This window comes from Tauraco erythrolophus, chromosome Z (assembly GCF_009769465.1).
Source record: "Tauraco erythrolophus isolate bTauEry1 chromosome Z, bTauEry1.pri, whole genome shotgun sequence".
NCBI classification, from domain to species: Eukaryota; Metazoa; Chordata; class Aves; order Musophagiformes; family Musophagidae; genus Tauraco; species Tauraco erythrolophus.
The window spans coordinates 20,527,843-20,548,692 of NC_141496.1; the positions used below are offsets into that span (position 1 = coordinate 20,527,843).

At 38.3% G+C, this 20,850-nt stretch overlaps 1 protein-coding gene across 1 annotated transcript in view; it reads left to right on the forward strand.

The window, feature by feature from the left end:
- Positions 1-13,909, forward strand: part of ITGA1 (integrin subunit alpha 1) — a 52,768-nt gene extending 38,859 nt beyond the window's left edge. The window contains exons 21-30 of the mRNA XM_086629288.1: positions 649-729; positions 1,817-1,893; positions 2,597-2,686; positions 3,729-3,831; positions 5,318-5,431; positions 9,189-9,293; positions 10,443-10,547; positions 11,394-11,486; positions 12,992-13,108; positions 13,865-13,909. Coding sequence (XP_086485414.1) covers positions 649-729; positions 1,817-1,893; positions 2,597-2,686; positions 3,729-3,831; positions 5,318-5,431; positions 9,189-9,293; positions 10,443-10,547; positions 11,394-11,486; positions 12,992-13,108; positions 13,865-13,909 — 930 coding nt within the window. The remainder of the gene's footprint in view (positions 1-648; positions 730-1,816; positions 1,894-2,596; positions 2,687-3,728; positions 3,832-5,317; positions 5,432-9,188; positions 9,294-10,442; positions 10,548-11,393; positions 11,487-12,991; positions 13,109-13,864) is intronic.
- Positions 13,910-20,850: the final 6,941 nt, after the last annotated feature.

The window sequence follows — 20,850 nt, forward strand, 5'->3', positions numbered from 1 at the left end:
CCTCTAGAATTCTCCTTTTGCACATGTATAGAAAAAGCATTCTCTTGGTAGGGTGGCTTAGATCCATGCCTGACTCATCCTTACCTCAGACAGCATTTCTGAAGTAGGTGCTTTGCTGCCTGCCTCAACAGGTAAGCTACAAATTCACCTCAGTTCAGATGGGAAACATTTGGGGAACTTTGCTGACAACAGTCCTGATGTTGCCCATTAGGAGAAGTCAGGGATCCATAACACTCTTGCTGACCCTGTGGCAATAATTTGTGGAGTATGAATGTCACTTTTATTGCCAAGTTAGGAGAACATTTACAAAATGACATGTAAAAACTCTGTACTTACACATATATTTATCTGCTAGACCCCATGAGTAATTTGCATGGTGTCCAGTTTTTATATAACTGCTAAAGTTCCAAACAATTTCACTGGAAGGGAATAATGGCTAGTAATTTATGCAGATGTCCACAGGTCAAAATTGTTTTGCAGAAATTGTGGCTTCCTGATTTTGTTCCAGTTCAGTTAAGGCTTTGACTCTTACAATGCTTTGATGATGAAGAGTAGCAATGGTATATATGTTCAACAGGCCCTTGATGCTTAGTCAAAATTTAAAAAGACTTTGCACGAGGTCATTTTTTTGCTTTCTTTTTCCTTTAGGATATACAGAAAGACAGCTGTGAATCTAATCACAACATCACCTGTAAAGTGGGATATCCATTTCTAAAACCTGCAGAAGAGGTAAAAAGTCCCCCTGCATGCAAGTTCTCCTTGCTCTATGTTGTTCTAAGGCCAAGGCAATCCCTATCACCTCTGAATTTCTTTTCTCTTGCGTTGACCCCAAAACCTGTCCATGAATGTTTCCTTAGCTGTCCTTGAGCCAGATAGGAAAACATCAGATCTTCACAACTTGGGCAGTCAGCTGTGGTATGTGAGGAGGTGTTAGGTGGACATTGCCATCATTGACACTGTCAGAAGGCAAGTGGCACACCTGGCCAGAAGGATCTGTCTCTTGGTGTTTGGGACATTGGTTAGGATATACTGATAAGACATTAGATACTGAGGCTTTCCACACGTTAGAGCCTATGACTTTAGTTATTTTGTATATACAAATTTAATCAGCTGGTTGAAAAGAGAATAAGATGGTACGTCGAAATGCTAACCTGGATCTGCCAAAGCCAGGCATCAAGACTTCACCTCTGCTCAGTGGGGAGTGAGAGACCTTTCCAGCAAGCAGCTCGGTTGAAATCGAGCTCCAGCTTAAACAGCTCTAGTGATAAGTCTCTACCTCCTATTGGAATAGAGAGGGAGCATCTAAACTAAGCCTTTGAAAATATGCATCTAGTAGTCATTTATTTCCATTGTAAACATTTCTGTTCAATATCCTAGGTGTCTTACTATGTATTAAGTGAGATTCCAGCACCCTTCCATACAAAGCTCGTGTCCTCTGTAATTGCCAGGCTTTGAAGCTTTGTTTCTTCCTCAGTAGAGAAAAAAAAAATGGTTTTGATAAATTGCTTGCAAGACCAGTTGGTTTCTATTAAGAATTATTTGGTTATATATTTCTGATATACTATATAACAAGGTTTCTCACTTCTGAAAATTTGAGGCTTCTGTTTAATAAGTGATAACTATGAGATTTCCTTCTTGGTTGAGACAACTTCAAAAACCAGTGGATTCATTCATAGAAAAGTGTTAAACTGCGAATAAGGATTCCATAGGAAAAAGTTACAAAAATTTTTTCATTTTTCATCAGATCAGACCTTATCAGTGTGCTTTTATTTCTTTCTTTTCCCTTTTAAAATGCATAATATATTTCTCCAAACAGATTTCCTTCAAAATATCATTCCAATTCAATGCTTCATATCTCCTGGAAAATGCTACTATCCATGTATATGCAACAAGGTTAGTCGCAATCATTACTTGTTTACCTTCTGATTCTTTTTTTCCTTAGAAAGCTCTACAGCTTTGTGTGTCATAGTAAAGCAAGATGACTTTTCTGAACTCAGAAGTGGTTATACACTCTGTAGAGCTGGCAGCTTTACAGATGTCCTCGGTCCAGCAGTGGACTGAGTGGACTAAATAAATGTTTGTCTCTACAGCCTGAGAGCCACAAATGAATCATAATTTCCAGTAGTTTTACCTTCAGGAAAGGTTTATTCTCTTACAAAATTACTGCATACTTTAGCATGAATCACAATTTATGCTAAACAAAAAGGTCTGGCCTTCAAAGAGCAAGACCTTTGCAGAAGTTGTCTGTGATAGAGTAAAGGAATGCATTTGCCCTCAGTGTTTGCTGTCCCTGCAAAATCCAGGGATGGTGTGAGAGCCTTTACCATGACTTGGTCCATTTTCATCCAGTCAACTGCAGTCTGTAATTTTAACAAAAATGCATCTCTGAGCTGGGACTGGTGCAGGACTTAACCTTTTAGTTACTCGAAATAGTATTTTGAAAATTTTTTTTAGGATATAGTAATTAACTGGAAACGAGTAGTGTGTTTTCGTACCCAGAGCTGTAGGTATTTCAGGTTCTTAAGACCCCTTCCCACCTAGTAATCATGTTACATCCACAACACTGATCTGAGTGGCATATGTCATTTTGTTTTAGTGACAGTGAAGAACCACCTGAGACCTTGAGGGACAACAGAGGACACGTTACGATTCCAGTAAAATATGAAGTAGGATTAATATTTGTGAGGTATTTGCAATTTCTTTGTACTTTTATTTGCTAGCACAGTAAAGAGCAGGTGTTCGAAGAGAATATAAAATTGTTTTGCTGTTGAACTGTGCTCAGTATCTACAGATGACAGCTTCTACGTTCCTGAACTGGAAGGACAGGCTTCATTGAAAAGAGCAGTTACATGAAATAGTGGAGCAATTACTGTCCCTCTCTTCCTGTATCTCCATTTTATCTATTTAAATTTGATCTGTAGTTTGCAAGTACAACAACAGCTTTTGTTGATTCTTTTACTTCGCTCTATTCATTCAAAGGCATTCCAGGTACAGAAGAAAGCAAATACTTCCAGCTTCCTGATGGCTTGAGTTTGTATCACTGTAATATTGCATGGTGTGGTGTTTGATTTCCAGCTTCAAAATTTAGCCTTAATTTTAGATTCTCAGGGGTTTGTTTTCATAAATTCAGACATAAACTTTAATGCAGGTCTTGTAGTACACTGTATTTTCAGAAATAGCTAGAATTCAGTTAAATTCCATCCTTGAAAAGCATTATAAACATTATTAGTAGACTACATTGCATGGTGCGCAGGTGTAAATAATTAAGTCAAATTCATTTTAGATGCATTTCATGGCTCATATCCAATCTTTTTTTGTCCCGTAGGGAATAAGGTTCAATTTAGAACATGCTCATTTTTTTCTCTTTTTACTTGGATCTGTCTTTTGTAAGACTCTGCTTGTTTCACATGGCAATACTCAGAATAAGAGACTGTATAGCTAGAATAAGAACAGCAAAATCAGGCCTTGACGTAGTATTTTTGAGAACAATATTTGCTCATTTTGTAGTTTTACCTGAACAAAACGTTTTAAATATGCATAATAAAAAGTGAGTACTACTAAGAAAATAGATGCATTGAACTTTAGTGGAAGTAGCAGTGCACTCTTACTTGCAAGACTAGTCCTAGAGGATTCATAAATAATGAAAAAATCTATATTATTACCTACTAGATGTTTTGTGAAGCTTGTGTGCTTATTGGTTTTTTTGTGTGTTTTCTTTTAATTCACAGTGTTTTCAAAGAGCACCATGTTATAATTGCAGCAAATGATACCGTTCCTACTGCCATTAACACAACAGAGCAGATTGGGGATGAAGTCACTTTACATTATAGGGTAAGAAACAATTAAAACTGTATGATATAGGTACTGGCTTAATCTTATTTTTTCATTTGGTTTGAATCACTTAATGTGATAGCATATTACTTAAACAGCAGTTAAACCCTCTACATGGATATTTTGTGTTTAACATCTATTTTATTTCTTGCTTGCTTCAGAATAAGGTGAGTCAGAGGATCTCAGAGTGGTCCATCCCTGCAGAGTAGTTCTGGTGGGTTTTAAAGCTGCTGCCCTCAGCATGGGAAAGAGAGCATGCTCTGGTAAATAAGAACTTGACCTACGTTCACTGGAGATTAGAACAGATATTTCCAAAATCTAGTCAGCTTTGTAAAAGGCAAATGCCATGTTCCAAGAATGTTGTCTTCCTAATGGAATGAATACTGCAACCTAAAATCACTTGGGAAAGATATTTAATGAACTGGAAACCGTCTCACGTTGCAGTAGGACTGAATTTAGTTACCTTGAGAGCATCCTTGTTTCCCAGTGTCAAATCCAAAGCCAAAAAAGGGCCCCATATACAAAAGATAAAAGTTCTGAATCATCTTCTGTCTGTAAAAAATGGACCATGGGAAAGTTCTACCTCTCATTATGTAGCAATGTCAAAGGACTTTTTCATCTTTTTTAGCCCAGCTTCAGTGTTTTACTCAGCTACTTTTTTTAGTCTAAAAGTGCAAATCCAGTAATCTCCAATCTTTCATGGATATTTAAGACATTATTCATCTCATTTTAAAAAGTTTGTTTTCTGAATGTAAAAGCTGGCAAACTGTGGAGCCTACCATTTATGATCTCATAAGCAAAACTCATCTCTGCAAGCAGCTTGTCACAAATGAGTAATCAGAAGAAAAAGGTTAAACAGGTTTCTGAGTAAGCTCGTCCACTTCAGAAACAGGATCACCAATTACCCTGCCAGAAGTTCCACCTGCGTGTTTTCTTCATCCTCGGCCACAGCAGGCCTGTTTAGAAGAAGCAGCAGCTCACAGATGTGTCCTGTGATCTTCTCAGGGAAAATAAGGGAAAGGAGCCGATGAGCAGGAGGTCTGTTGCCCAAGCACACCTGAGAAGGAAGCAGCAGGAGCCACCACTGGTACAGTGGCTTCTCTCTCATGTTAAAGCATTTTCAGGGCTTTATTAAAAATTGAAATGAAAATACCTTAGATGGAAGTCCCAGATGATAAGAGGATGCAGTAAACAAGATAACAAGAAGGAATTTATGTCAAAATGGCCCCTTTCATCCCATTCATTTAATTTCCCTCAATAGAGCACTGTATTACCAAAGGCCACAGAAAATGTGTCTGCTATTACACAACGGGCTGTTCTCAGGGAAAAAGTAGGAGTTCATCACACCACTTTTTGTATAACTGACTGTGGAAATGTGAAAAAACATAGAAGGAAAGGAAAACACGGCAAAGGAAAAAACTCACAATCAAAAACCAACAAAATAAGGAAAGTACTAAACAAAGCAATTTTCTTTTTTTTTTTATAGATTGAAAAAGGTGAACACTTTCCAATGCCAAACCTCACTCTGCAGATCTTATTTCCCAATGTAACAGAAGCCAAGAACACTCTTCTCTACCTTACTGCATTGTCGCATTCCGAAGTAAGCTAGGAATTTATACTTTTATGATTAATTTAAATTTGAAATTTTTGTTGTAAGGAGGTGCAAAATGCAAGCATTTGGGATTATGCCTTGCTTCAAGGTAGATATTACTTTCAGTCTAAAAGACAAGATGCTGGGGTGTTAAGAGTATGTACAGATGTGCATAAGATGACAGTGATAAATTTCCTTAGAAGGAAACAAGCAAATTTAAAATGGCATTGAACAATAACTGGACTGTAACAAGGTTCATGTGATATATTGCCAAGTGATGAGAAATCCAGACTGAGATATGAGTGACAGGAGTTTCTTTCTCAGTTTTGCCTATTGAGCCCCAAATTATCTCCATTGTCAGCAGTGCTTAGTGCAAATGCTCTAGTCCTGCTGTTTACATCTGGAGCTCAATCTCCTGTGTAGTTCTCTTCTTTCTGTTACTAAAATTAGCCTTCCTGCACATCTGCTTCCTGCACAGAGGACAGAGCAGTCCTCTGGCTTCTTCCTTCTCTGGGGCACTGAGACATCTTGAAGGGGATGGTAGCTCATGTCTTTCAAAGGCTCTTCACTGCAGCCTTCATTTGAGTTTTTCCATTTCACTCCTCTAGAGCAGCTGGGGGAGATTAGAATTCCAGCAAATCCCATGATTCCAGATCTGTATTAAAACTAGAGCTATATCAATAACTGGATGGCTGAAGAACCCAAATGTCACTAATTGGTGACCTAAATCTTTTTTTTTCCCTCTTTCTCTGAAAGACACACACATGTGGACCTCTCTCCAAATATTTCACTTGGTTTTGAAGTGAAAAAATAAACCACTGAAAAATAAACCAAATGGCCTAAATGAAAGGTTCACTTTGAAACAAAAAAAAAAAAAAAAAAAAAAAGAACCTGAAATATTTTGTTTAGAATCCACATAAAAGCTGTTTGTTCTTAAATTCCTTCCCCCATTATTTTCATTCCTAGACAATTTCATAGATTTCATAGATTTCTAGGTTGGAAAAGACCTTAGAGATCATCCAGTCCAACCGTCCCTAATCCCCATTTAAACCATATCCCTAAGTAGATCATCCACCCTATTCTTAAACACATCCAGGGATGGGGACTCAACCACCTCCCTGGGCAGCCTATTCCAGTGGCTGACAACCCTTTCAGAGAAGAAATACTTCCTAACATCCAACCTGAATCTCCCCTGACTAAGCTTATACCCATTTCCTCTTGTTCTATCACCCAACACTAATGTAAAGAGCCCTTCCCCCACCTCCCCACCATCCCTTCTCAAGTATTTGTAGGCCGTAATCAGGTCTCCCCTCAGCCTCCTCTTCTCTAGGCTAAACAGCCCCAACTCCCTTAGCTGCTCCTCATAAGTTTTATTTTCCAGCCCCTTGACCAGTTTAGTCGCCCTTCTCTGGACCCGCTCCAGGAGCTCAATATCTCTCTTAAAGCGAGGGGCCCAAAACTGGACACAATATTCCAGGTGCGGCCTCACCAGTGCCGAGTACAGGGGCAGGATCACTTCCCTGTTCCTGCTGGTCACGCTATTCTTGATACACGCCAGTATCCCAGTGGCCTTTTTGGCCACCTGGGCACACTGCTGGCTCATATCAAGCCGGTAGTCAACCAACACCCCCAGGTCCTTCTCCGCCAGGCAGCTCTCCAGCCACTCTTCCCCGAGCCTGTAGCGATGCTTGGGGTTTTTATACCCCAAGTGAAGGACTCTGCACTTGGCCTTATTAAAGCTCATGCCATTGGCCTCAGCCCAATGATCCAGTCTGTTCAAATCCCTCTGAAGGGCCTCCCTACCCTCGAGCAGATCGACACAGCCTCCCAGCTTGGTGTCGTCCACAAATTTACTGAGGGTACATTCAATCCCCTCATCCAGGTCATTGATAAAGATGTTAAACAGAACTGGACCCAGCACTGAGCCCTGGGGAACCCCACTGGTGACCGGCCTCCAGCTGGATTTAGCCCCATTTACCACCAGTCTTTGGGCCCGGCCATCCAGCCAGTTTTTAACCCAAAGGAGGGTGTGCCTATCCAGGCCAGCAGTTATCAGTTTCTCAACCAGAACACTATGAGAAACTGTATCAAAGGCTTTACTGAGGTCAAGGAAAACTACATCCACAGCCCTTCCCTCGTCAACCAGGCGGGTCACCCCATCATAGAAGGTGATCAGGTTTGATTGGCAAGACCTGCCTTTCATAAACCCATGTTGACTGGGCCTGATCACCCGGTTAACCTGTATGTGCTCATTAATAGCACTCAAGATAACCTGTTCCATGACTTTGCCCGTCACCGAGGTCAGACTGACAGGCCTGTAGTTCCCCGGATCCTCCTTCCACCCTTTTTTGTAAATGGGGGTAACATCCGCCAGCCTCCAGTCCAGCAGAACTTCCCCAGTGAGCCAAGACTGCCCAAAGATAATGGGCAGGGGTTTGGCAATGACATCCGCCAGCTCTCGCAGGACTCTCGGGTGGATACCATCAGGCCCCATAGACTTGTGGGCATCCAGCCAATGAAGCAGATCCTTGACCCGTTCCTCTTGGATCACAGGAGCTTCGATTTGCTCTCCCTCCCTGCTCTCAGACACCATAGGCCAGCTCCTCTGGGAACTACTGACCTTATTATTAAAGACTGAGGCAAAGAAGGCATTAAGGACCTCAGCCTTGTCCTCATCCCTAGTGACTAACGTACCCTCTGTGTCCAGTAGGGGCTGGAGGTGATCTTTAGCCCTCCTTTTGTTATTAATGTATTTATAGAAGGACTTTTTGTTGTCCCTTACGGAGCAGGCTAGTCTAAGTTCCAGTTGGGCTTTTGCCCCCCTGATTATCTCCCTACATGCCCTAACTTCCTCCCTGTATTGATTCCTGGATGCCTGCCCATTCTTCCAAGACTTATAGACTTCCCTTTTTCTTTTGAGGTGTTCCCAAATCTCCTTTGTCATCCAAGCTGGTTTTCTACCCCGGCGGCTCAATTTCCAGCACACAGGGACAGCTCGCTCCTGTGCCTCTAGAATTTCCTTTTTGAGTAGTAACCATCCCTCGTGCACCCCCTTACCCTTGAGAGCTGTCTCCCATTGGACTTTACTAACCAGACTTCTAAACAGTCCAAAGTCAGCTCTCCCAAAGTCCAGCTTGGCCGTTTTAGTGCTCCCCACTAAATCACCACATTTGACCCAAGTTTGCACATAAACTCAACAAATCTGTGCTTTCTCTGTGGGTATAATTCCTCTATCACTAGCTACACCCTAGTAATAGTGGTGTGCCAAAGTGCACTGCAGGGAATTTGCAATCCTCTTCATGCTAGCAATTGGAAAGTGAATGATCTGACTGAAAAAAACAAACTTCCCCGCAGGGAAGACATCAAAGGATTTTCCAGATGCCTGTGAGGGAGCCATGGAGGTCTAGCAGTGCTCCAGTACCCGCTCCCCCTCCTGGGCACTGCAAGAGGAGCTCCTGAATCCTACTCTTAACCTGCCTGCCTGCTTGCTAAGGCAGAATGTCTGTGGATTCCTTTGCAAAAACTATTCAGCTCTTTTAATATCCAACTCTTGCTGGTTGATGTAGTGGTCATCTTTCAGGAAGCTCTTGTTTGCTTCTACAGATGTTTAAGTAGCTGGATAGAGTTTAGGCTAAATTATCTCATAAAAAGCTCATTTGTTGTTTGAATAATGTTTGAATAATTATTAATGTTGGCTTGTTTCTAGAGCGTTTTTTTGGTAATAGATTGGATATTCAGACAATAACATTTGTATTTCTGCTAATAGAATGCCATCTGCAAAACTAGTTACCCTGTAGATCCCTTAAAGATCAGCACTGGGAAACCATTTGTGTTGCCAAAAATAAAAGAACCTACAAAGGATACAATTATGGTAAGCCTACGTATAGTATATATAATCATCCCAGATATTAACCCAGATCTTTGAGCTGTGTACTTCTGTGATAAACACATAAAATCTTCTTTTAAACTGTATCTTATGGAACACACATTGTCTTAATAGCCTGAAAAACATCTTTATGTAGACTAGCTGTAGTTTTTATTTGGCTACAAAACTCTCTGTGGAACTGAATGTGGGGTGGTTTTGTTTTTCTTAAATTTAACAAATGTGTAAATAACAGTAGCACTTTTGACAGATGAGTAAATCTTCACGTCCTCTATCTCCATTGTAAATAATAAATAGTAGTATTTTAAAACCTTCTCATCTCCAAGTTGAAACTTTTTTAGACATCCATCTGAAAATATTTTCAAATGCTAGCATTGTGATCTAACTGATCCCACACAACTGGTAGAAATGTAATAGATGATCCCATTTGGAAAGGATTAGCCTCTCACATTTAGATGGAAGAGGTGCAAAGTAATTTTGCTGCCGTAGTTCTGTTGGCTTGTCAGGGAGAAAACCATCATACTACCTCCTCAGCACAGAGGTATGAGTTGAGCTTCTGGTCCAAAAGAAACCATGCCATGAGAAGAGTATTTTGCCATGCTTATCGCAGTCCTTCACAGAGACGATAAAGGTCTAGACTAAGCAAATGTTTCCAAAGCATTGAACATAATTCTGCTGCCTTTCCAGTTAGTAAGTGATACTGGCAAGTCAAGACACTTCGGTTTTCACACACATGCCTGGCTTTGCCTGAAAGATTCAGGTGTCCCATGATCTGAAAGGATCAAGAAACACTGCAGAGAAGCCATAGCTGTGTTGGCAGAAAACCACTTGCTGTTAGAGGCTGAGCCTCCTTTAGTAGCTCTGCTGATGCCTTTTGCTGTGTCCCTACAGTAACAGAGGTTCCTCAAGGCTAAGCGAGCCTGCAAAAAACGAGTCTGTTCTACCACAGCATGAGTATCTCAGCTCGTTTTATATACTGCAGTGTCATTTTTGCATAAAAAGCCCCAGTAACTAATGTCAGTTTAGTATTGGTGTCGTAGCAAGTCTATGATCTGTGTATTTAGTAGTTTACATGGTTGTATGTTAGTAATGTGAAAAATCTCTTCCTATTAATTCATGCTGGTGCCTTTTAAACAGGACTGTGATGCATACAGCTGTGCCTCAATTAATTGTGCCCTGGTCCCATCTGATGTATATCAAGTGAATGTTTCATTAAGAGTATGGAAACCTACCATCATAAAAGTAAGTAAATGCCATTTGTGTTCAGAATGCTCTTGGTTTTGAGAAACTTAAGACAATGTTCCTAATGTCTATTAAAATTATACCTTTCATTTTCTTAAATCTCCACAGTCCCCTAGCAATTGAAATCATTCCTCTTGCTATTTTAAAATTTCCTCAAAACTAAGTTACATGCATTTTATTATCCTTAAAGTAAGTACTTAGACCTTAGAAGAAATTTCAAACCATGGTAAGAAGACTCCTTAATGCATTAATGCTCCTTTTTTTAATAGTTACTTACACATCCACAAATTCTAATTCAGCAAATGTAAGGAGGGGTACATAGAAGCATATGATTTTTTAATAAGTTTTAGCCTGGAAAGATTTCTCAGGCCTAGAAAGGATGTTTTTGTCACAAAGAGCAGAGGAGAGAGAATCCACCTCAGAGCACACCCGAGCATTATCTGATGGTTACAACAACGACCAGGCTGTGGTCTGTTTTGCTCGGTTAATAAATTTCTGATACTGAGTTCCCATTTTGTGTCTTCGTTTTTGTCTGGAAAATAACAGCACAAGAGGGGTTATACAGCAGAATTTTAGAAAGCCCAAATCTGTCCCTGTGGCCAAAGTAATATTCCAGGATTAATTAGTATTTCTTGGAAATTTCTGCTCTCTACTCTGTCAAAGCTGTATTGCTATCTTGCAAACATGTGTGCTGAAGGTGAGACACATGAACAGCTCCACTGACTTTCGAATATTTCAACATCTCCTGAAATGTCAGCATTAAGTTTTGCATTCACCCTTCTCATTTCTACAAAGCTTTCTACGTCAAAATAATTACAAACCATAGCCATTTCTCTCTTCTTCCAGGCAAGTATTCACAGCTTAACCCTTGTTGTGAAAGCATTACTTAGGAGTGAGAACTCATCACTGATTTTGAGAAATGACCATCAAAAACTGGAGGTAAGAGCATGATAATTCATGGACTTACTCTTCATAGGATTTATTGTGCTACTGTATAATTAATTTTCATTCATTACTAGTGAACTGATTGTTACTTGTTGTAATGTATTATCATACTCTAAATGAAAGTGATTTCATAGTACAGTAGAAGTGTCAGAATTAGTCAGGTGATGATACCAAAATCCCATTACCCACTAATGTACCTGGGTGAGAAGAAGTACTGTCTGAAGTATTTCTGCCTGCTGCAGAATAAATGCTTCCTTCATCTATGTAGATTAAAAACATAATTAAAATTCTTTTAAGGAATCAATAGCATTTTGAAATTTGTCCTGAATCATTTAGAAGATGACTCTTTCTTTGCACATTGTATTTTCTTTATTATTTCTTTATTTATTATTTTTTTCCACTTTGTTACCCAGGATATATATTTGAAACAGTTATCTTTTATTTTTCAGAAGTTCCCTGTCATTTTCTTAGATAAGAAAGTATACAACATTATAGTAGTGGTGTCAGATATAAAGAGAAATGACTTTAATTTTGTTGTATTTGTTGTTTATCCTTTTACTCTCTTTATTCTAAGACATTTATAGTGGTTAATGCATTCCTTTTCTGTGATAACTTTTACATGCAGGAGCTTATTTATTACAATGTACGTTTTTAGAGAAAAAATCTTACTATATGTTTTTACTGTCAATAACCTCAAAATTTAGAGCAAAGTAATATTCAGTGTGAATTACATCTTGTGCAAAAATATTTTTGGAAATACAAACATCACAGGTCAACTGTAATCTGGTATTGTATCCAGGCATTTCTTCTAAGTGATAGATTAAAGTTTAATCCAGAAGTGAAAACACAGCTGAGAGGCTTGCAGATAATACGACCTGCCTTTACAAACAAAGGAATTTCAGAATTAACTTTTTTTTAAGACATAGTTTTGAGTTGAATGTTTAGTGGTCAGCTCTTCAATGCTTTTTTGAACTATAAAGTTATGTCTTAAGCTAAAATAATTCAAACTCCTATATGGTCATGTTTATTTAAATGTGAATACTCCTTATTTCAATTTAGTTTACACCAGATACTTGGTTTAAAATGAAATTAGTATCTGTATATCCTTTTCACTTACTTAATTTAATCAGTTTAGAAGCTTGTTAATCACTGCCATCTTTCAGGGAGGCAGGCATTGAGTGATGAAGGATATACTAAAGAAACTCTCTAATATGCATTTCAACTACTCGTGGTTTTGGCCCTATATCCTTTATAACAATGACTACTGACTTATCGGAGGGCCAACCCTCATGAAATTAATGCACTCACAAAGTCCAAGACATTATGTAAATATAGAGTTTCATGGTGGAGATTATGTTCTGAATTTCCTCCTACAATTTCCTGTACTTGGAATGAAGTGGTTCCCTTGGAAAATCCCTGCGTTCTGGCAAAAGATATGCTGCTCTGCTGATAGTTTAGCAGGACAAATAATTTACTGCTTACATCTGAACACTTTGCAGACCATGATTAAGATTTCCAAAGAACTCCCACCGGGTACAGTCCCCTTATGGGTTATCCTCCTGAGTATCTTCGCTGGGCTCTTGATTCTTGCACTGCTTATATTTGCTTTGTGGAAGGTAAGCTGCACTTTCTCGTCTTCCTGAAAATCAACAAAGAGGCTTAAATTCTCTGCCATGTTGTTCTGATAAGTAGAACCTCACAGACAGTAATATTGTCTAATAAGTAGAGTGTAACTTGTAGAAATGACAAAATAACTAGTAACGCTGCATTTTTCTGATATGTAACACGCAGTGCTAACCAACTGAAAATTGTATTGCCGGTATGTTTTGAAAAGAAAAACAAAAAGATATTTTAGTATTACGAAGGGTTTATTCAGTTTTTTTTTTTTTTTGTTAGCTTTGACTGTGGCTTTTGATAACCAGGTTTTCTCTTTGTGTGAGGTGCTGGGCCTGTGGTGTGAGTATTGCCACGAGTGGGCACTCTTCTCCAAGCTAAATACTTAGTTCATCCTTGCATTAGAAGGTGACAGTTTATATAATCTCTTGAAAAATTTGACAGGTACAAAACAAAGTATTATTTATTCAGTTGAGTACCAGATATTATTAAGCATTTTAGCCTCTGACATTATGTAAGCATAACAATGATTCAGCATTGCTTGCTGTATATTAACTGTACTTTTTTGTCTGCTCTCATGACATGTCTCCAGTTTTTCCGTTCCAGGAAAAACAATGTGGTACTTCCGTGATAAAATATTAAATGACATTTTATTGTACTGAAAGTACTAAAATAGTGGTAAGAATCAGCACATGAATACTACTGATATGGACTGTATGCTTTGAGCAGTGCTTAATCACTTTTTTTCTTTTCTGCAGGCTGGATTTTTCAAGAGACCACTAAAGAAGAAAATGGAGAAATAAAGGAAAAAAAAATACGCAGAAATTTTTGCTCAGGTCTGCCTCAAAACTGTTACTGTAAAATTATAAACTTAGATACACATACAGTGGTCACAATGTTTTCTAAAATCTGGTGCATTAATAAAACAGGAAGCAGAACAAGAAGAAACAAATCAAGCACACATTCAAAAGAGTGATGCAAAGGAAGAATAAACAGCCTTATGACATATTGTGATACTCAAGGACATACTTTCAAGAGTTACTCATTTTTTTGAGAGTAACTGCCTTCAAAGATTCTTATGTTTTTTAATATGGAAATTGTGTAATCATATTTTTATATACCTATGTATGTGGAATTGTTTTTCATTCCAAATTATGCAACAAGTCAGCTTGTATGTAGCAATCCCAGGTTATTTTATCACCTTATGATTTTCAAAAGGAAAAGCATGATTTTCAAAATTTCCTTCGTATGCCAGTTCTGTGAGAGCAGACTGTCAGTTCATGAAGTGGAACATGCAGACTTTGAGAATGCGCCAAACACTGTATGGTCATGACGATTCAGAAGATAGAAACACCTCCAGAATCTTGAGATAAAATTACTGAATACCTTGGACTTATCTTTCTGCTCATTTTAGTGCATCCAGCTGAAACCAGGATGCTCCAAGAAGGAGATTTTTATGGTCAAGCGGACCATAAGGGATTGACCCGTTAAATCATGTAACCATTTGAACTTGAAACAGATTTTTGGCAGGCCTAAAAATGTAGGCACAAAACATTCAAGCCCATCCAATTGCACACTGTACTCGAATAAGCAGGGGCATAATTGTATCTGCAAAATGAAATGTCTGTATTTATGCAGAAAATCAGAGGTACCCTGAAAGTTTGACTCTTGATGTATATCTTGGAGTAACAGGGAGGGTGCTTCATAAACTGTCACTGTAAATTTATTTTGTAGCTATTTAATCCAACAAGTTTAAAGTGTACAAAATTATAATTAACAATAGAGCACAGATAGGAAACTCAGCACTGGCAAATATTATCTCCTAGTATTAGAAGTCACACCTCATCTTTGTTACTTTTGAGTTTAAGAAGTGATGAAGAATTTGCATACTAAATAAGCACTTAACAAATGATGTTTATTTTGTGTCAAAGATTGAAAGTTTATATGAGAATATACTGAAATCTAGATAGCAAAAAAAAAAATTTTAAAGCTATTTAGACTATTCAGTTTCCTCCTTTCTTTCACACACTTGATTTCCTTCCACAAGGATCTCTCCTAGGGGATCTTGGGCTGTGCCTTGTGCTTGAGAGATTCCTTTATTACTTGCAGACACACAAAACCAAGAGAAGAAAATGGATGTGTGCTGTCAAAGTGCAAAGTTGCCTCAGCATGACACAACTCAACATTGATTGCCAATAGATCAGAAAATGTTGAGGGGACGTCGTAAGTTCTATAAGATGTACTGGATTGCAGAAAAGCTTTGTCTTGCCAAGGAAGCCAAGATAATTTGTTCCTTTGCTTGGTACAAATGTCATTGAAATGGAAAAAAAAATCATTGCAGTTTTCCAAAGGTTTTAACTTAGCACTGACTTTATAGTAATTGCTTAAAAAGCAGTAATATATTTTATAAAGACTTTTTTTCTTGAAGAAGAAACCATAGATTGGGTTGAACATGCTGGCAAGTACAACTCTGGAAGTGTGTCAGAAGGTGCTTTCTTGTTTGAAAGATGCTGTCACTCTTAAGTCCCTTCTATTTAGTTCCTAAATTAGAGAGAGTAGTTATCAGGAAAGGCTGAGAGTTATGTGAAAGCAGCGGGTAGGATTAAGTTTGAAAGTTTGCAGTTTCTCCTTGTGCCTGTGGGAAAGGTGGTTATTCCATAATAACAACAGCCTGCTGAAGGTAGCAGGATGAGTCAGAGGAGAGGGCAGAGCCCTCCGTGGGAACACCGTGGGTGGCTGTGCTCTGCTGAGCCTGGGAGAGCTACCGCCTCGGCAGACGCGCTCGCTGTGCTCGTCCGCGCGCCTGAACGCGCACCCGATCCGAAGGGGTACGAGGTGAGTTGCCCTGGTTCCGAGCACAGAGGGAAGACTTGATGGAAGTGAGAAAATGACATAGCGGGGTTGTGGATCGAATCTCTGCTTTCCTCATCGTGCGAGTTAAATAGTCCTCAAAAGGAAGGCAAAAAAATCCATTTGTTGAACAGTGCAGATAAATTGGTATTTGCAGAGGTGTTTTCAGTCCCATCTGAGATCCAGGTTTTATTTTAAGAAAATGTACAACTTTGCTGATTTGTTTGAAAGATTCAGATGGCACTTGTCACCTTAGCATCTGACTGCCTCAGAATTGTAAATGTTTTTTTGCTTACAGTATCTCTGGGAAAACATAGCAGGGCTGTTATCCTATTATGGTTCTGTGAAGGAACAGAATTATGAAGGAATTGTGACTCACCTATGCACACATAGAAAGTCTGTGGTAGCAAAGGGGATACTTATATTTATTATTATTCAGCCAGTTTGTTAACCATGAGGTCATTTTTCCTGGCTTCATAAAATTACTCACAAGTTGTGCAAGCCACACATCATTTTTATGTAGTATACTTTTATTTTATTTAAGTGTTTCACTCTTAGTTATGATAAGCTGTTAACCAGAGCTTCTTACTTCTCTGATGACATTTCATGTCTTATTTTAAGGCATCAGCCTAACTGAAAAAAATATAAGTCAATAGAACAGTCTCTTTCCCTAGATAAAGACTACACAAAAATACGTATTTTATCAATGCACAGTATGTTTTAGATCAGTGTTCTATTCTTTTTAGACTTGCTTTGCACTGTAAAAAAGGTAATAAGCTTCATATAGCCACACTGCTTTCGTCTTTGTTGTGATGCTTTCTCCCTGTTTACGTTTGTCCTATTATCAGATTTTCAATTATAAAATCTATTTAAAATATAAGTATGTAAAGGGAATACCACTATAGTACATTATTCTTACACAGGCTGAATTAGTAAAATCACTATTTTTATCCATAAGAGCCTTTCCACACAGCACTTCAAGAGCAGTATTTTACTGCTTTTCACAATATACAACAGCAAAGCCTACTGAAAGCAATATTGACAACATCAGGAACATCTCACTGAAATTTGGCAGGCACAAAAAATATCAGAACAGCATGTAATCTGTTTTGCTCCAACAAAAAGACACATTAGGGTTGTAATGTGATCCTAATAACTAACAAGCTAAACATTTTTTCATTTAAATAAAAGCCCATAAAAAAAATAATAAATTGGGTGTATAACCAGAGCTTAAGCAATGGAGGATATCTGGCCCAGCTCAGTTCCTAACTTCAGCACCAAAATAGCTTATTAGAGGAAATGGACATAATACATTTCTATAGTGTAGAAATTATCTGGAAAGAAACAAGAGCTCTAAACTAGCACTCCTGCTTCAATTTGAGGCTGTTCTAGAGGTTGTTGATGCCATACGTAATTTTAGAAGACTTAGAAAACAGCACCTACATTAGAGCGATCTCCCTGAGCTGCTGCTTATGTCCCTGTGCTTGTCTGGTGTCACTCTAGGTCTGCATCATGAGCCCTTACTACAGACTCAACCCACCTATCCCGACCCCTTACCTGAGCCCTTCAGTACATATCCTGTGCTGAATCATTTCGAGCACAATGTTCTTCTTCTGCAGAGCTTGAGTCAGGGGGATCCACCTTCAAGTGGAGCCAAGGGTTTTCATCTCATTTGGCACCGAGAAGCTGGAGTTAGGGTCACACTCATCTAATGAATTCCACACAGTTCTAATTGTTTCAATTTCTTGGTTTAACTATTGTATAGATGTATAAAGCAGAGCAGGAGAATCAGAATGTACCGCTGTTAATTATATCACTTACCAGGAATAAGAGGGGATTTACATTCTTTTTAAAAAAATCACAGCATTCTGCACGGCATTTTCTTTTTCCTGTAAAATTATTCCATGTGTTTTATTGATTAAAAAAAAATATTTAAAGAGTCTAGCAGGCCTCCTTTGTAGTTTGTTTGCTTGTCATTGATGTAATAATAACATAAAGGCATCTCAGTACCTAAAAACAAATCCATCTACCTGTCAACAAAGAACTATCATAGAAATCAGCATTCTTGCACAACGCAACGTCAAGGAAAGCTTGAATGTGGTTAAGCTGTTAGAAATATATTGCCACTAATTGTATGGATTCTGTACTTACAGCCACATTTGAAAGCTTTTCAGAGGACCATACAACTTCCTGACACGGATTTGTTTTCATGACATTACATACATAAAAGTTGAAGATATATTCATTCATCTAACTATTCTTTCTATCCAGTGATTTTTCTGTACGTCTTACTCCTGTGACCCACATAGTCCGTTGTCTTGCATAGTTGTAAATGATTCACATCATTTTCCTTAAAGCCTAGTAAACATTTGTATCAAAACTTCCTAGAAGACAAAGATTACACATTTTATATCACAGTTAACTTTTAGAAAACATTACAAAGCATGTAATTACTTAACTGTTATCTCATCAGAGACTACTTTGATAGTGAATCACAATTGTCTAACAGCAACATCCTGTCTAGTCATAGGGGATTACCAAATGTCCATTTACATTACCAAATGTCCTACTTTGTACATATATGATCATTAGAGTTTGCTGGACATTTTCCATGGGAGTATTTAAATGAAAATCAGAAAAAAAAGCCACTTCTATTTTTGTTTGTTTGTTTTAAATTGCTTTTAATTGAATTAAAAAAGAACTAGAATCACTTTCTCACAGCAAGAAGTGTAATATTATGTATCATTTGCATAAAACTGGATTATAATTAATTGCTTTTAGCAGAAGCAGCCCTAACAGTTCACAGCTCAAAGGCAACAGCCGTTCATGCAGTGGGTGTGGTTTAAGCCCTGTAAGAATGAAGAGTCATAAAGATTAAAGCACTGACGAAGTTTTAGTAACAACTGGCTGATGCCACAGTTTAGACAGCACAACTGGATTCTGTTTGAAGAAGTGGATGATAAAAAGAACTGTTCTCAATGCTACACAGACTGAGTGCTGACACCCCAAAGACACTGGAATTTGCTCATTCAGTCAAAAAAAAAGGGTGAGAAAAAGACCCTTAGGAAGATTTTTCTTCTGACTCTAGTACAGTGGGGCATAGTGCTACTTTACTGCTTTTCCCCTCTCCTGCACTTATACCCTTCTGCCCTTTTTCTTTTCTCAGTGTTGTAAGTCTTCTCAGAAAGGATAGACATTCCTCAAGGGCTCACTGAATGTTGCACCTCCTAGGGATTTTTGGAGAAATAGGAGAGGGAGCAGAAGTATTCAATGTGGATTGCACATCTAGATCTAGCGGGCCAGTTACCTTGGCACAGTTTGTCCACCTCCTTTGCACACTCTGTTCATTTTCAGTAGTGGTCATGGTGAAATCCTGCTTCTCAGTTGTGGTTCAGCTTGATTTAGTACTGGAAGTTAATATTTATTGCAAAGCTTCACATACCTGGTTCAGTATTACGTATGGTCCTTAAGGTTTATTCATGTTAGGGGTGGTGTTGTTCTTCCTCCTGGGATAAACAGGATCTGTCTCTCTCTAGTAAAAGTTTGTTCATATCTATTACAGAGCCTTTTCATCTTATCAGAGAGGATAAGATGAAAAACAGAGGATCTCCACAGTTTTCCCTAAAAAGCATCCGAACTTTTACAATTTTGTGACAGTAGACATAGTCTGCGGAAGGCATTCATTTTCTTTCCTTTTGGGGAATTGTATACACAAACCTTGCTGAGTATTCTCATCTCATGGCCCAAATCAATAGCCATTCATAGCTCACTTTGATTTCATAGCTTATAAAATCTCACTGACAAGAGTCTATTACTCTGGCCTCAGTCATTTTACACTATGCCACAACAGATGCTATTACATCTCAAAACTTCTAGGGTTCCGCTGAAACTTCCCACTACTATGTTAGCCAGAATATAAGAACTTAAGGTGGTATCGGTGATGTAGGTTTTGAGACTTTCAGGAACCTTAAAATCTACTGAGTTACTTTTTGCTTTTTATTTCAGGATCTGCCAAAGTTATTTCACAGTCTCTGATCTCCTTTATGTCATGAATTTCCAGAATTTGGAAAGATGTACTATAGGTCTCAGCAAACAGCCATTAGCAAGTGTATTTAGAGAGCAGTATGTGTCTCATAAGACACTGCTGCAATATAGTTCATCCCTTCATGCAAAGCACCTTCAGGTTTCATTCCAGTTATTTAGGGCTGGCCTGTTTGTCCCCCCAAGATAATTTTTCTTGTAGTATGAGTAAGATTTCTGCAATCTGATATGAAACTCTTTTGTACATCTGGTCAACTAGACAACACTGAATCTCATTACCACATTTTATCCCCCACCCATCCATCTGATATTTTGTCTTTAACTCAACGTTTAGTAGCTAATGGTAGGTGATGTAGCAAATGATCAGTGGAGAAGAGGTCCAATGCAGCAGTTGTGTATATACTGAAAGGTGGGGTTTTTTTTATAGCCAGTATTATCCCTGGTTACCTTAGCACATTTAAGCTGCAAATATAAGAAAGAAAAAAAAAAAAACAACAAAAAACCAAACAACCAAAACCAAACCAACAACAAAGCAATGCATTAAGACTTAAATTCATCTCAATTCATCTCACTTAATTAATTTAAAACTCAGTGTGATTCAATGGAAATTGTTAAGGGAGTCAGGTTTGCTAAACAATGCCTACCAAATGATTGAGCAATTTTTTGTGACTGGCAAATAAAAAGAAGGAATGGATAGGTCTTAATTCCACAAACCAGAAAACAACTACTATGTTTTCAAAATAGAAATGTTCAAAATCATAAATAAAGGCATATTCTGTGGAGATAGATGTTCTTGTTTTCTCATCATGTATTTCTAACTCCTGTCTGAGAAATATTTTCAAGATCCCACTAT